Source organism: Oncorhynchus masou, unplaced genomic scaffold (assembly GCF_036934945.1).
Source record: "Oncorhynchus masou masou isolate Uvic2021 unplaced genomic scaffold, UVic_Omas_1.1 unplaced_scaffold_2178, whole genome shotgun sequence".
NCBI lineage: Eukaryota > Metazoa > Chordata > Actinopteri > Salmoniformes > Salmonidae > Oncorhynchus > Oncorhynchus masou.
The window spans coordinates 14,714-32,790 of NW_027008654.1; the positions used below are offsets into that span (position 1 = coordinate 14,714).

Below are 18,077 nucleotides of genomic sequence, written 5' to 3' on the forward strand. Positions count from 1 at the left end.
TTGGATGGAGGGACGTATTGGGGTGTGTAGAGACTGACAGTGCCTCCAATAGTTAGCTTTGTTCGAGCTAAAAAGAACCGTCAGACCTAGAGTTCCGAAACTTTAGAATCCTGTTCTAGACCTCAGGTAGATAGTGCGTGGTGAGTTACGGCGCTCTAGAATGTTCTCGGACCGAGAAACAGCGTCGAACATTTGCAATGACTTCAATTCATTTTGACCATTACGAAAATGGCGACATTTAGAAATGTCCCAGAGACACAAGACTAGGTGCATTGTGACCGTCTCGGCCCATAGAGACAGAACCCAACATCTCGGTCCGATAGCTCATTCAAGGACCCCGTAGCAAGGCATTGAAAAAAGTGGATTTTCAGCACCAATTAGGCTTTTACTCGGACACCAAATGACCTATCGGGCCGAAACTCGGGATTCGGGGTCGCCTCACATAGGACTACACATAATGTCCGAACTGGCCCCGCAGCTAGAAAGTAACTATGTGTTTTATGGTTTTTTAATGTTTTGTACCGAAGGCCTTGTGAATTTTGGGCCAGCTCTGAAGTATGTTATACTTGGCTCCTAAATGAGTTGGGAAAAGTGGGTTTGGTGTCAGTTTGTATCAGTTTGGTGTCAGAATGATATCAAATTGACTGATGGACGGTGACTTGCAGGTGACTCTTGTCCATTAGCAATATGTTTAAGCGGTGAGGTACCATCACCAAAAGCGACATTCTGAAATCAACCCAAAAGAGCCATGGAGAGGTACCAGTATCACTGCCCAGACATCCCGAGGTCATCGGGCCAGTCAATTTGGCATTCCTGCGTGATTTTTATAGCATGACAAATTGGTAATGGTGACTGCCCAGTTAACCATATGGCAAATGCACAGTGACTTTGAAAGAGTGAGAAAAATCACCAAATGGACATTCTGGAATCGACCCTAACGAGTGATGGAGAGGTACCAGAATCACTGCCAAGCCATCCCGAGTTCATCGGGCCAGTCAATTTGGCATTCCTGCACAAATTTTCAGTGACTTTGCAAAAGTAAGGAACATTTGCAATATGTTTTAACAGTGAGGTACCATCACCAAAAGCGACATTCTGAAATCAACCCAAACGAGCCATGGAGAGGTACCAGTATCACTGCCCAGCCATCCCTATGTCATCGGGCCAGTCAATTTGGCATTCCTACATGATTTTTATGGCATGACAAATTGGTGATGGTGACTGCCCAGTTAACCATATGGCAAATGCACAGTGACTTTGCAAAAGTGAGAAAACATGACCAAATGGACATTCTGAAATCAACCCAAACGAGCCATGGAGAGGTACCAGTATCACTGCCCAGCCATCCCGAGGTCATCGGGCCAGTCAATTTGGCATTCCTGCAAAAATTTTCAGTGACTTTGCAAAAGTAAGGAACATTTGCAATATGTTTTAACAGTGAGGTACCATCACCAAAAGCGACATTCTGAAATCAACCCAAACGAGCCATGGAGAGGTACCAGTATCACTGCCCAGCCATCCCGAGGTCATCGGGCCAGTCAATTTGGCATTCCTGCAAGAATTTTTAGTGACTTTGCAAAAGTAAGGGACATTTGCAATATGTTTAAGCGGTGAGGTACCATCACCAAAAGCGACATTCTGAAATCAACCCAAACGAGCGATGGAGAGGTACCAGAATCACTGCCCAGCCATCCCGAGTTCATCGGGCCAGTCAATTTGGCATTCCTGCATGATTTTTATGGCATGACAAATTGGTGATGGTGAATGCCCAGTTAACCATATGGCAAATGCACAGTGACTTTGCAAAAGTGAGAAAACATAAACAAATGGACACGATGAAATCAACACCACGAGTGATCGAAAGGAACAACAATCACTGCCCGGCCATCCCGAGTTCATCAGGCCAGTCAATTTTGCATTTCTGAAGGATTTTTGAGCATGTCAAATTTCTTATGACATTTGGCCCCCACAAAACATATGCCTTATGCACAAGCAAAAAAAAAAAAAAAAAACATTATGATAATAAAATATGACTAAAGTATGTTGATACAGTTCTTATACTTGTGTAACTGACACAAAATTCGAAAATTTTTCGAAAAACGGTCCAGAAAGCACTTTTTTAGGGGTGTGTGAAGTTTTTTATGAAATGTAATAATTTTTGACTTTTGACTTCTGACTTCCTATGAAATCATATTGCAGATGGACAAAACACATGCAATATGCGCAAGTAAAAAAAAAAAAAAAATTATGATAATAAAATATGACTAAAGTATGTTGATACAGTTCTTATACGTGTGTAACTGACACAAAATGCGAAAAAATTTCGAAAAACGGTCCAGAAAGCACTTTTTTAGGGGTGTGTGAAGTTTTTTATGAAATTTAAGAATTTTTGACTTTTGACTTCTGACTTCCTATGAAATCATATTGCAAATGGACAAAACATATGCAATATGCGCAAGTAAAAAAATTAAAAAAATTATGTTAATAAAATTGGACAAAAGTATTTTCATACAGTTCTTATACATGTGTAATTGTCAAAAAAAGCGAAAGAATTTCGAAAAACGGTCCAGAAAGCACTTTTTTAAGGGGTGATACGTTTTTTTCAAAAATTCGTTTTTTCAAAATTTGGCTTTTGGATGTTGACTTGGAGTCCAATACCAATATGAAAAACCATGGTGGAGTGCAATCGCCACCTGTTGGATTTTTGAAGTGTTACAACTGGCAATACCCATATGGCAATAGCAGTAAACTTTGCATGAATCAACGCCGCTTTGGGTGGTATTGGCCAATGTGTGCATGGTTTGGCCTATGCCAATAACTTGCCATTCATTTTTGTCCACTACGGGGGTGAAATCCCTTACAAGCTGTATATGAACCCAGACTTCCCTAAGAGCATATGCATTAGTCCTCATGCCATCCCAGAGAGACAGGGAGGTTGAAACATAGCACTCATTATCTATTCAATAACAAGCTGTATATGAACCCAGACTTCCCTAAGAGCATATGCATTAGTCCTCATGCCGTCCCAGAGAGACAGGGAGGTTGAAACATAGCACTCATTATCTATTCAATAACAAGCTGTATATGAACCCAGACTTCCCTGTAGGAGATCCAGTGGACTAATGTGATTGATATGACGTAATTAGAACTATGAACCCAGACTTCCCTGTAGGAGATCCAGTGGACTCATGTGATTGATATGACGTAATTAGAACTATGAACCTAGACTACCCTGTAGGAGATCCAGTGGACTAATGTGATTGATATGACGTAATTAGAACTATGAACCCAGACTTCCCTGTAGGAGATCCAGTGGACTCATGTGATTGATATGACGTAATTAGAACTATGAACCCAGACTTCCCTGTAGGAGATCCAGTGGACTAATGTGATTGATATGACGTAATTAGAACTATGAACCCAGACTTCCCTGTAGGAGATCCAGTGGACTAATGTGATTGATATGACGTAATTAGAACTATGAACCCAGACTTCCCTGTAGGAGATCCAGTGGACTAATGTGATTGATATGACGTAATTAGAACTATGAACCCAGACTTCCCTGTAGGAGATCCAGTGGACTAATGTGATTGATATGACGTAATTAGAACTATGAACCCAGACTTCCCTGTAGGAGAACCAGTGGACTAATGTGATTGATATGACGTAATTAGAACTATGAACCCAGACTTCCCTGTAGGAGATCCAGTGGACTAATGTGATTGATATGACGTAATTAGAACTATGAACCCAGACTTCCCTGTAGGAGGTCCAGTGGACTAATGTGATTGATATGACGTAATTAGAACTATGAACCCAGACTTCCCTGTAGGAGATCCAGTGGACTAATGTGATTGATATGACGTAATTAGAACTATGAACCCAGACTTCCCTGTAGGAGATCCAGTGGACTAATGTGATTGATATGACGTAATTAGAACTATGAACCCAGACTACCCTGTAGGAGATCCAGTGGACTAATGTGATTGATATGACGTAATTAGAACTATGAACCCAGACTTCCCTGTAGGAGATCCAGTGGACTAATGTGATTGATATGACGTAATTAGAACTATGAACCCAGACTTCCCTGTAGGAGATCCAGTGGACTAATGTGATTGATATGACGTAATTAGAACTATGAACCCAGACTTCCCTGTAGGAGATCCAGTGGACTCATGTGATTGATATGACGTAATTAGAACTATGAACCCAGACTTCCCTGTAGGAGATCCAGTGGACTAATGTGATTGATATGACGTAATTAGAACTATGAACCCAGACTTCCCTGTAGGAGATCCAGTGGACTCATGTGATTGATATGACGTAATTAGAACTATGAACCCAGACTTCCCTGTAGGAGATCCAGTGGACTAATGTGATTGATATGACGTAATTAGAACTATGAACCCAGACTACCCTGTAGGAGATCCAGTGGACTAATGTGATTGATATGACGTAATTAGAACTATGAACCCAGACTTCCCTGTAGGAGATCCAGTGGACTCATGTGATTGATATGACGTAATTAGAACTATGAACCCAGACTTCCCTGTAGGAGATCCAGTGGACTCATGTGATTGATATGACGTAATTAGAACTATGAACCCAGACTTCCCTGTAGGAGATCCAGTGAGATCCAGTGGACTAATGTGATTGATATGACGTAATTAGAACTATGAACCCAGACTTCCCTGTAGGAGATCCAGTGGACTAATGTGATTGATATGACGTAATTAGAACTATGAACCCAGACTTCCCTGTAGGAGATCCAGTGGACTAATGTGATTGATATGACGTAATTAGAACTATGAACCCAGACTTCCCTGTAGGAGATCCAGTGGACTAATGTGATTGATATGACGTAATTAGAACTATGAACCCAGACTTCCCTGTAGGAGATCCAGTGGACTCATGTGATTGATATGACGTAATTAGAACTATGAACCCAGACTTCCCTGTAGGAGATCCAGTGGACTAATGTGATTGATATGACGTAATTAGAACTATGAACCCAGACTTCCCTGTAGGAGATCCAGTGGACTAATGTGATTGATATGACGTAATTAGAACTATGAACCCAGACTTCCCTGTAGGAGATCCAGTGGACTAATGTGATTGATATGACGTAATTAGAACTATGAACCCAGACTTCCCTGTAGGAGATCCAGTGGACTAATGTGATTGATATGACGTAATTAGAACTATGAACCCAGACTTCCCTGTAGGAGATCCAGTGGACTAATGTGATTGATATGACGTAATTAGAACTATGAACCCAGACTTCCCTGTAGGAGATCCAGTGGACTAATGTGATTGATATGACGTAATTAGAACTATGAACCCAGACTTCCCTGTAGGAGATCCAGTGGACTAATGTGATTGATATGACGTAATTAGAACTATGAACCCAGACTTCCCTGTAGGAGATCCAGTGGACTAATGTGATTGATATGACGTAATTAGAACTATGAACCCAGACTTCCCTGTAGGAGATCCAGTGGACTAATGTGATTGATATGACGTAATTAGAACTATGAACCCAGACTTCCCTGTAGGAGATCCAGTGGACTAATGTGATTGATATGACGTAATTAGAACTATGAACCCAGACTTCCCTGTAGGAGATCCAGTGGACTAATGTGATTGATATGACGTAATTAGAACTATGAACCCAGACTTCCCTGTAGGAGATCCAGTGGACTAATGTGATTGATATGACGTAATTAGAACTATGAACCCAGACTTCCCTGTAGGAGATCCAGTGGACTGTGATTGATATGAGATCCAGACTTCCCTGGAGATCCAGTGGACTAATGTGATTGATATGACGTAATTAGAACTATGAACCCAGACTTCCCTGTAGGAGATCCAGTGGACTAATGTGATTGATATGACGTAATTAGAACTATGAACCCAGACTTCCCTGTAGGAGATCCAGTGGACTAATGTGATTGATATGACGTAATTAGAACTATGAACCCAGACTTCCCTGTAGGAGATCCAGTGGACTCATGTGATTGATATGACGAATTAGAACTATGAACCCAGACTTCCCTGTAGGAGATCCAGTGGACTAATGTGATTGATATGACGTAATTAGAACTATGAACCCAGACTTCCCTGTAGGAGATCCAGTGGACTAATGTGATTGATATGACGTAATTAGAACTATGAACCCAGACTTCCCTGTAGGAGATCCAGTGGACTAATGTGATTGATATGACGTAATTAGAACTATGAACCCAGACTTCCCTGTAGGAGATCCAGTGGACTAATGTGATTGATATGACGTAATTAGAACTATGAACCCAGACTTCCCTGTAGGAGATCCAGTGGACTAATGTGATTGATATGACGTAATTAGAACTATGAACCCAGACTTCCCTGTAGGAGATCCAGTGGACTAATGTGATTGATATGACGTAATTAGAACTATGAACCCAGACTTCCCTGTAGGAGATCCAGTGGACTAATGTGATTGATATGACGTAATTAGAACTATGAACCTTCCCTAGACTGGACTAATGTGATTGATATGACGTAATTAGAACTATGAACCCAGACTTCCCTGTAGGAGATCCAGTGGACTAATGTGATTGATATGACGTAATTAGAACTATGAACCCAGACTTCCCTGTAGGAGATCCAGTGGACTAATGTGATTGATATGACGTAATTAGAACTATGAACCCAGACTTCCCTGTAGGAGATCCAGTGGACTAATGTGATTGATATGACGTAATTAGAACTATGAACCCAGACTTCCCTGTAGGAGATCCAGTGGACTAATGTGATTGATATGACGTAATTAGAACTATGAACCCAGACTTCCCTGTAGGAGATCCAGTGGACTAATGTGATTGATATGACGTAATTAGAAGCAGAACTCGTGATGATGCGGTCAGGTCAGTTGTGGTGATGTCATTGTCACTAGTTGTGTCCAGTCAGTCCATCTTACTGTGATGTTGGGTCTCAGCATCCACTGGGCATTTTTGGGCGAGCTGAGGAAGAGGTGGTTAATGGGACCTTGCTGGCTGTTGACGTCCTCAAGGTGAAAGGTCAGGAGACAGGTGAGGCGGGTACAGCTCCCGCTCCCACACCCCGCCAGCAGGGCTGTGATTGGCTGTTTGTGGATGACCTCAGCACTTCCTCCTTCCACGAGCACCAATCCGGAAGCCACAGTGCACACAGGATCCAGACTGCTCCACTCATGGACTGAAACCTGACGACAAGATACATCAGTCTACAATCAGTACTCTGTCACTGATGGTGTTGGAACACAGTTATCCACCTGCCAGAGGACTAGAGGAACACAGTTATCCACCTGCCAGAGGACTAGAGGAACACAGTTATCCACCTGCCAGAGGAACACAGTTATCCACCTGCCAGAGGAACACAGTTATCCACCTGCCAGAGGACTAGAGGAACACAGTTATCCACCTGCCAGAGGAACACAGTTATCCACCTGCCAGAGGACTACAGAGGAACACAGTTATCCACCTGCCAGAGGAACACAGTTATCCACCTGCCAGAGGACTAGAGGAACACAGTTATCCACCTGCCAGAGGACTAGAGGAACACAGTTATCCACCTGCCAGAGGACTAGAGGAACACAGTTATCCACCTGCTAGAGGAACACAGTTATCCACCTGCCAGAGGACTAGAGGAACACAGTTATCCACCTGCCAGAGGAACACAGTTATCCACCTGCCAGAGGACTAGAGGAACACAGTTATCCACCTGCCAGAGGAACACAGTTATCCACCTGCCAGAGGACTAGAGGAACACAGTTATCCACCTGCCAGAGGACTAGAGGAACACAGTTATCCACCTGCCAGAGGAACACAGTTATCCACCTGCCAGAGGACTACAGAGGAACACAGTTATCCACCTGCCAGAGGACTACAGAGGAACACAGTTATCCACCTGCCAGAGGACTAGAGGAACACAGTTATCCACCTGCCAGAGGAATACAGAGGAACACAGTTATCCACCTGCCAGAGGACTAGAGGAACACAGTTATCCACCTGCCAGAGGACTAGAGGAACACAGTTATCCACCTGCCAGAGGACTAGAGGAACACAGTTATCCACCTGCCAGAGGAACACAGTTATCCACCTGCCTGGGGACTACAGAGGAACACAGTTATCCACCTGCCAGAGGACTAGAGGAACACAGTTATCCACCTGCCAGAGGACTAGAGGAACACAGTTATCCACCTGCCAGAGGACTAGAGGAACACAGTTATCCACCTGCCAGAGGAACACAGTTATCCACCTGCCAGAGGACTAGAGGAACACAGTTATCCACCTGCCAGAGGACTACAGGGGAACACAGTTATCCACGTAGCCTGCCTGGGGACTACAGAGGAACACAGTTATCCACCTGCCAGAGGACTAGAGGAACACAGTTATCCACCTGCCAGAGGACTACAGAGGAACACAGTTATCCACATGCCAGAGGACTACAGAGGAACACAGTTATCCACCTGCCAGAGGACTACAGAGGAACACAGTTATCCACCTGCCAGAGGACTAGAGGCACACAGTTATCCACCTGCCAGAGGACTACAGTTATCCACCTGCCAGAAGACTACAGAGGAACACAGTTATCCACCTGCCAGAGGACTACAGAGGAACACAGTTATCCACCTGCCAGAGGACTACAGAGGAACACAGTTATCCACCTGCCAGAGGACTAGAGGAACACAGTTATCCACCTGCCAGAGGACTACAGAGGAACACAGTTATCCACCTGCCAGAGGACTACAGAGGAACACAGTTATCCACGTAGCCTGCCCGGGGACTCCAAGCGGGCTGTCATGTGCTTTTTACTGAGGAGTGGCTTCCGTCTGGCCACTCTACCATAAAGACATGTTTGGTGGAGTGCTGCAGAGATGGTTCTCCTTCTGGAATGTTTTCCCATCTCCACAGAGGAACTCTGGAGCTCTGTCAGAGTGACCATCGGGTTCTTGGTTACCTCCCTGACCAAGGCCCTTCTCCCCCGATTGCTCAGTTTGGCAAGGCGGCCAGCTCTAGGAAGAGTCTTGGTGGTTCCGAAATTCTTCCATTTAAGAATGATGGAGGCCACTGTGTTCTTGAGGACCTTCAATTGCTGCAGAAATGTTTTGGTACCCTTCCCCAGATCTGTGCCTTGAGACAATCCTGTCTCGTCTCCTTCAACCTCATGGCTTGGTTTTTCCTCTGACATGCACTGTCAACTGTGGGACCTTATATAGACAGGTGTGTGTCTTTCCAAATCATGTCCAATCAATTGAATTTAACACAGCTGGACTCCAATACAATTGTAGAAACATCTCAGGGATGATCAATGGAAACAGGATGCACCTGAGCTCCATTTAGAGTCTCACAGCAAAGAGTCTGAATACTTATGTAAATAAGGTATCTATTTTTAAAAATGTATAAAATTAGCAAACATTTTAAAATCTTTTTTCGCTTTGTCATTATGGGTTATTGTGTGTAGATTGATGAGGAAAAAAACACATGGAATCTATTTTAGAGTAAGGCTGTAATAAAAGGTAGAAAAAGTCCAGGAGTCTGAATACTGTACATGCATAAATAGGTTATTAAACAGGCATGTTTCTGTGTATTGTGTTTTTAATGTGTGCACTCAAAGTGGTATTGAGAAACAGTTATTTGATGTGTTGAAAATGACGAGAGGGTCAACGTACCACAGTTCTGAGGTGAAGGTCGTGGCTCAGGTCAGACACAGCATAGACCACCAGACTACCCTGGTCCTCAAAGCCCACCGGAAGCACAGGGGAGAAGAAGTCCTTGGCAAAGTAATGGAGCATCTTCCACTTCCCACCAAACTCTGCAGACGAAGAAGACAAACATATGTGAAACCTGGTCTCCCATGGGAGAAACCAACGTCTTGACAGTGAGACCAAGAGGCAATTTCCCCTTCCGCGGAGCAATTTCCCCATCCGCGGAGCAATTTCCCCATCCGCGGAGCAATTTCCCCATCCGCGGAGCAATTTCCCCATCCGCGGAGCAATTTCCCCATCCGCGGGGCAATTTCCCCATCCGCGGGGCAATTTCCCCATCCGCGGGGCAATTTCCCCATCCGCGGGGCAATTTCCCCATCCGCGGGGCAATTTCCCCATCCGCGGGGCAATTTCCCCTTCGCCGAGGGTGACTGAGTATATTTGCTACTCCTCTACAAAAAGAAACATATTGGTTGGCAACAAGCCTATCTACCAAACAATCAACCAATCGACTAATTGGAGTAAGCCCTAAATGGTATGAGAGTAGATACCTTGATATTTAAACTATTTCCACTCGTCATCCATATTTAGCAGCCGGTATGCTATTTGTATAATTATCAACTATAGGAGATATGTCATTCGTTGAAGGAGGTTATCCAGCAGGAGGTTGTCTAGCAGGAGGTTATCTAGCAGGAGGTTGTCTAGCAGGAGGTTGTCTAGCAGGAGGTTGTCTAGCAGGAGGTTGTCCAGCAGGAGGTTGTCCAGCAGGAGGTTGTCCAGCAGGAGGTTGTCCAGCAGGAGGTTGTCCAGCAGGAGGTTGTCCAGCAGGAGGTTGTCCAGCAGGAGGTTGTCTAGCAGGAGGTTGTCTAGCAGGAGGTTATCCAGCAGGAGGTTGTCCAGCAGGAGGTTGTCCAGCAGGAGGTTGTCTAGCAGGAGGTTGTCTAGCAGGAGGTTATCCAGCAGGAGGTTGTCTAGCAGGAGGTTGTCTAGCAGGAGGTTGTCTAGCAGGAGGTTGTCTAGCAGGAGGTTGTCTAGCAGGAGGTTGTCTAGCAAGGTAAGCAACTTTGGTAATTTGACTTTTGTTTGACTGTCGCTACAAAGTTGTTATGATTTGACAAAGCTGTAGCCTACTCGGGGTGCACTCTGCGCGTCCTGAGCGTGCTCTGTGGTGACATAGTCCTACTGCTGAATGCCCTTAATTATTTGAGGAACGTGATCATGCTCAGAATGCTTTATGAACGGCCTGTTGTGCAATTCACATCAATGCCATTAGCAAAGTTACTACCGTTAATAAATATCAGTTTAATTTGCTGTGAAATCTTTACATAGTGGCGCAGCCAAGCCAACAAGGTGGCACAGCACCCCTCTTATTTGGGGAGAACCCTGGCATAGTGACCAGCTCTGGGGGAGAACCCTGGCATAGTGACCAGCTCTGGGGGAGAACCCTGGCATAGTGACCAGCTCTGGGGGAGAACCCTGGCATAGTGACCAGCTCTGGGGGAGAACCCTGGCATAGTGACCAGCTCTGGGGGAGAACCCTGGCATAGTGACCAGCTCTGGGGGAGAACCCTGGCATAATGACCAGCTCTGGGGAGAACCCTGGCATAGTGACCAGCTCTGGGGAGAACCCTGGCATAGTGACCAGCTCTGGGAGAGAACCCTGGCATAGTGACCAGCTCTGGGGAGAACCCTGGCATAGTGACCAGATCTGGGGAGAACCCTGGCATAGTGACCAGCTCTGGGGGAGAACCCTGGCATAGTGACCAGCTCTGGGGGAGAACCCTGGCATAGTGACCAGCTCTGGGGGAGAACCCTGGCATAGTGACCAGCTCTGGGGGAGAACCCTGGCATAGTGACCAGCTCTGGGAGAGAACCCTGGCATAGTGACCAGCTCTGGGGGAGAACCCTGGCATAATGACCAGCTCTGGGGGAGAACCCTGGCATAGTGACCAGCTCTGGGGGAGAACCCTGGCATAGTGACCACTTTAAACGCTTTAAAAATGGTCACTTCGATGCATGCTGCATTTCCCAGGACTCTCGGGGCAAATACGATTTACAATGAAGTCGGAAAGTATTCAGACCCCTTGACTTTTTCCACATTTTATTATGTTACAGCCAAATTCTAGAAATGATTACATTGTTTTTTCCCTCATCAATCTACACACAATACCCCATAAGGACAACACCAAAATGGCTTTCGGAATTTTTAGCAAATGTATAACTAAAAACAGAAATACTTCATTTACATAAGTATTCAGACCCTTTGCTATGAGAATCGAAATTGAGCTGGTAGACTGCAGGACCAGGACATCCTGTAACAGCACCTACCTATAGAGGACCGGGACATCCTGTAACAGGACCTACCTATAGAGGACCGGGACATCCTGTAACAGGACCTACCTATAGAGGACCGGGACATCCTGTAACAGGACCTACCTATAGAGGACCGGGACATCCTGTAACAGGACCTACCTATAGAGGACCAGGACCTACCTAGAGAGGACCAGGACCTACCTAGAGAGGACCAGGACATCCTGTAACAGCGCCTACCTATAGAGGACCGGGACATCCTGTAACAGGACCTACCTATAGAGGACCAGGACCTACCTATAGAGGACCAGGACATCCTGTAACAGCACCTACCTATAGAGGACTAGGACCTACCTATAGAGGACCAGGACATACTGTAACAGCACCTACCTATAGAGGACCAGGACATCCTGTAACAGCACCTACCTAGAGAGGACCGGGACATTCCTGTAACAGCACCTACCTATAGAGGACCAGGACATCCTGTAACAGCACCTACCTATAGAGGACCAGGACATCCTGTAACAGCACCTACCTATAGAGGACCAGGACATCCTGTAACAGCACCTACCTATAGAGGACCAGGACCTACCTATAGAGGACTAGGACCTACCTAGAGAGGACCGGGACATCCTGTAACAGCACCTACCTATAGAGGACCAGGACATCCTGTAACAGCACCTACCTATAGAGGACCAGGACATCCTGTAACAGCACCTACCTATAGAGGACCGGGACATACTGTAACAGGACCTACCTATAGAGGACTAGGACCTACCTAGAGAGGACCGGGACATCCTGTAACAGCACCTACCTATAGAGGACCAGGACATCCTGTAACAGCACCTACCTATAGAGGACCGGGACATACTGTAACAGGACCTACCTATAGAGGACCGGGACATCCTGTAACAGCACCTACCTATAGAGGACCAGGACCTACCTATAGAGGACCAGGACCTACCTATAGAGGACCAGGACATCCTGTAACAGGACCTACCTATAGAGGACCAGGGCCTACCTATAGAGGACCAGGACATCCTGTAACAGCACCTACCTATAGAGGACCAGGACCTACCTATAGAGGACCAGGACCTACCTAGAGAGGACCAGGACATCCTGTAACAGGACCTACCTATAGAGGACCGGGACATCCTGTAACAGCACCTACCTATAGAGGACCAGGACCTACCTATAGAGGACCAGGACCTACCTAGAGAGGACCAGGACATCCTGTAACAGCACCTACCTATAGAGGACCAGGACGTCCTGTAACAGCACCTACCTATAGAGGACCAGGACATCCTGTAACAGCACCTACCTATAGAGGACCAGGACATCCTGTAACAGCACCTACCTATAGAGGACCAGGACGTCCTGTAACAGCACCTACCTATAGAGGACCAGGACCTACCTATAGAGGACCAGGACCTACCTAGAGAGGACCAGGACATCCTGTAACAGCACCTACCTAGAGAGGACCAGGACCTACCTATAGAGGACCAGGACATCCTGTAACAGCACCTACCTATAGAGGACCGGGACATTCCTGTAACAGCACCTACCTATAGAGGACCAGGACCTACCTAGAGAGGACCAGGACATCCTGTAACAGCACCTACCTAGAGAGGACCAGGACCTACCTAGAGAGGACCAGGACATCCTGTAACAGCACCTACCTATAGAGGACCAGGACATCCTGTAACAGCACCTACCTAGAGAGGACCAGGACCTACCTATAGAGGACCAGGACATCCTGTAACAGCACCTACCTAGAGAGGACCAGGACATCCTGTAACAGCACCTACCTAGAGAGGACCAGGACATACTGTAACAGCACCTACCTATAGAGGACCAGGACATCCTGTAACAGCACCTACCTATAGAGGACCAGGACATCCTGTAACAGCACCTACCTATAGAGGACCAGGACATCCTGTAACAGCACCTACCTATAGAGGACCAGGACATCCTGTAACAGCACCTACCTAGAGAGGACCAGGACATCCTGTAACAGCACCTACCTAGAGAGGACCGGGACATTCCTGTAACAGCACCTACCTATAGAGGACCAGGACATCCTGTAACAGCACCTACCTAGAGAGGACCAGGACCTACCTATAGAGGACTAGGACCTACCTATAGAGGACCAGGACATCCTGTAACAGCACCTACCTATAGAGGACCAGGACATCCTGTAACAGCACCTACCTATAGAGGACCGGGACATCCTGTAACAGCACCTACCTATAGAGGACCAGGACCTACCTAGAGAGGACCAGCACCTACCTATAGAGGATCAGGACATCCTGTAACAGCACCTACCTAGAGAGGACCAGGACCTACCTATAGAGGACCAGGACATCCTGTAACAGGACCTACCTAGAGAGGACCAGGACCTACCTATAGAGGACCAGGACATCCTGTAACAGGACCTACCTAGAGAGGACCAGGACATCCTGTAACAGCACCTACCTATAGAGGACCAGGACATCCTGTAACAGCACCTACCTAGAGAGGCCCGGGACATCCTGTAACAGCACCTACCTATAGAGGACCAGGACATCCTGTAACAGGACCTACCTATAGAGGACCAGGACCTACCTATAGAGGACCAGGACATACTGTAACAGCACCTACCTATAGAGGACCAGGACATCCTGTAACAGCACCTACCTATAGAGGACCAGGACCTACCTATAGAGGACCAGGACATCCTGTAACAGCACCTACCTATAGAGGACCAGGACATCCTGTAACAGCACCTACCTATAGAGGACCGGGACATCCTGTAACAGCACCTACCTATAGAGGACCAGGACATCCTGTAACAGCACCTACCTATAGAGGACCGGGACATCCTGTAACAGCACCTACCTAGAGAGGACCAGCACCTACCTATAGAGGACCAGGACATCCTGTAACAGCACCTACCTAGAGAGGACCAGGACATCCTGTAACAGCACCTACCTATAGAGGACCAGGACATCCTGTAACAGCACCTACCTAGAGAGGCCCGGGACATCCTGTAACAGCACCTACCTATAGAGGACCAGGACGTCCTGTAACAGGACCTACCTATAGAGGACCAGGACATCCTGTAACAGGACCTACCTATAGAGGACCAGGACCTACCTATAGAGGACCAGGACATACTGTAACAGCACCTACCTATAGAGGACCAGGACATCCTGTAACAGCACCTACCTATAGAGGACCAGGACCTACCTATAGAGGACCAGGACATCCTGTAACAGCACCTACCTATAGAGGACCAGGACATCCTGTAACAGCACCTACCTATAGAGGACCGGGACATCCTGTAACAGCACCTACCTAGAGAGGACCGGGACATCCTGTAACAGGACCTACCTAGAGAGGACCAGGACATCCTGTAACAGCACCTACCTATAGAGGACCAGGACATACTGTAACAGCACCTACCTATAGAGGACCAGGACATCCTGTAACAGCACCTACCTAGAGAGGACCAGGACCTACCTATAGAGGACCAGGACATCCTGTAACAGGACCTACCTAGAGAGGACCAGGACATCCTGTAACAGCACCTACCTATAGAGGACCAGGACATCCTGTAACAGCACCTACCTAGAGAGGACCGGGACATTCCTGTAACAGCACCTACCTATAGAGGACCAGGACATCCTGTAACAGCACCTACCTATAGAGGACCAGGACATCCTGTAACAGCACCTACCTATAGAGGACCAGGACATCCTGTAACAGCACCTACCTATAGAGGACCAGGACCTACCTATAGAGGACCAGGACATCCTGTAACAGCACCTACCTATAGAGGACCAGGACGTCCTGTAACAGCACCTACCTATAGAGGACCGGGACATCCTGTAACAGCACCTACCTATAGAGGACCAGGACATCCTGTAACAGCACCTACCTAGAGAGGACCAGGACATCCTGTAACAGCACCTACCTAGAGAGGACCAGGACATCCTGTAACAGCACCTACCTAGAGAGGACCAGGACATCCTGTAACAGCACCTACCTATAGAGGACCAGGACATACTGTAACAGCACCTACCTATAGAGGACCAGGACATCCTGTAACAGCACCTACCTAGAGAGGACCAGGACCTACCTATAGAGGACCAGGACATCCTGTAACAGCACCTACCTAGAGAGGACCAGGACCTACCTATAGAGGACCAGGACTTCCTGTAACAGCACCTACCTATAGAGGACCAGGACATCCTGTAACAGCACCTACCTATAGAGGACCAGGACATCCTGTAACAGCACCTACCTATAGAGGACCAGGAAGGGCCCTGCCAGATATCATTGAGTTGCCAGTAGAGAGCTCCCATGGTGTGACCTTTGCCCTCGATGACCTCACTCTGGCTGCGGCGGTAGAACTCTGTCTGGACCTTAACACACTGGGACTGCATGACCTGGAGGAAGACCACTCATAGTGACCTTGAGGAAGACAACTCATGTGGTATGTAGTATGTAGTGTCTGGCGTACCTGTGTGATGTAGTGTCTGGCGTACCTGTGTGATGTAGTGTCTGGCGTACCTGTCTGGTGTACCTGTCTGGCGTACCTGTGTGATGTAGTGTCTGGCGTACCTGTGTGATGTAGTGTCTGGCGTACCTGTGTGATGTAGTGTCTGGCGTACCTGTGTGATGTAGTGTCTGGCGTACCTGTGTGATGTAGTGTCTGGCGTACCTGTGTGATGTAGTGTCTGGCGTACCTGTGTGATGTAGTGTCTGGCGTACCTGTCTGGTGTACCTGTCTGGCGTACCTGTGTGATGTAGTGTCTGGCGTACCTGTGTGATGTAGTGTCTGGCGTACCTGTGTGATGTTGTGTCTGGCGTACCTGTGTGATGTTGTGTCTGGCGTACCTGTGTGATGTAGTGTCTGGCGTACCTGTGTGATGTTGTGTCTGGCGTACCTGTCTGGTGTACCTGTCTGGCGTACCTGTGTGATGTAGTGTCTGGCGTACCTGTGTGATGTAGTGTCTGGCGTACCTGTGTGATGTTGTGTCTGGCGTACCTGTGTGATGTTGTGTCTGGCGTACCTGTGTGATGTAGTGTCTGGCGTACCTGTGTGATGTAGTGTCTGGCGTACCTGTGTGATGTAGTGTCTGGCGTACCTGTGTGATGTAGTGTCTGGCGTACCTGTCTGGTGTACCTGTCTGGCGTACCTGTGTGATGTACAGTGTGTCCTTGTATCTCTTCAGTGGATCTGCTGAGGCTGGGAGATGGTAGTGTAGTCCAGCCTGTTGCAGCATCTGCAGGTTGCCAGTCTGGTGGTGCTGACGGTGAGACGAGAAGTTACTCCCATAACTCCAGTCTTCTGACACAGACACCTGCGAGCAGAGAGCATCAAATCACTGGATGACCTGAAGGCGGTACAATACAGGAATGTACATGTCGTCCTCCCCAACCAGGGTACAGCACCTTCTGCAAGGTGGAGAAGGAGGGCCAGGACTGGAAGCCGTACTCGGAGGCGAAGCGTGTGCGGGGCAGGGCCGTCCAGTCCCAGCAGTCATGGCTGTAGCTATAGTAGTGTGTGTCTCCATAGTGTAGGTCGTAGGGGTCGTGGGCCACCCAGCCCTCCTGCTGAGACTCTACTCCGTTAGTGGGACTGGAGACTAGGAACGGGCGACTACCGTCTTCCTGAGGTGGAGATAGGAACCTGGTTAAATTAGGCTGGGGTTGTCACAATACCAGTATGGCGATACCCTGAAGGAGTGTTTCCCAAACTAGGGGCCTGAGAGAAACAGAACCAGAGTTATGTCAATAACCTCAAGTAGCCTCCAGTAGCCTCCAGTAACCTCCAGTAACCTCCAGTAACCTCCAGTAGTCTCTAGACAATCTTCTGTTTCCATCTACAATGCCCACAAGCCACACAGAACTCATTAGAACAGAGTAGACAACACCAGGCAATAAACAAAAAGGCACTAAATCAGACAATGTTGGGTGAGGGCAGGGTTCTACCAGGCGAGGGAGAGATAGGGTTCAGTCCAGTCTGGTTCTACCAGGCTAGGGAGAGATA

The 18,077-nt window shown here is 47.2% G+C and overlaps 1 protein-coding gene across 1 annotated transcript in view; it reads right to left on the reverse strand.

Moving 5' to 3' along the window:
• The window catches only part of LOC135533043 (beta-mannosidase-like), a 51,178-nt gene that overhangs the window by 11,169 nt on the left and 21,932 nt on the right, over window positions 1–18,077 (reverse strand). Inside the window, 5 exon segments of the mRNA XM_064960435.1 lie at window positions 6,962–7,225; window positions 9,695–9,837; window positions 16,326–16,470; window positions 17,224–17,388; window positions 17,480–17,698. Coding sequence (XP_064816507.1) covers window positions 6,962–7,225; window positions 9,695–9,837; window positions 16,326–16,470; window positions 17,224–17,388; window positions 17,480–17,698 — 936 coding nt within the window.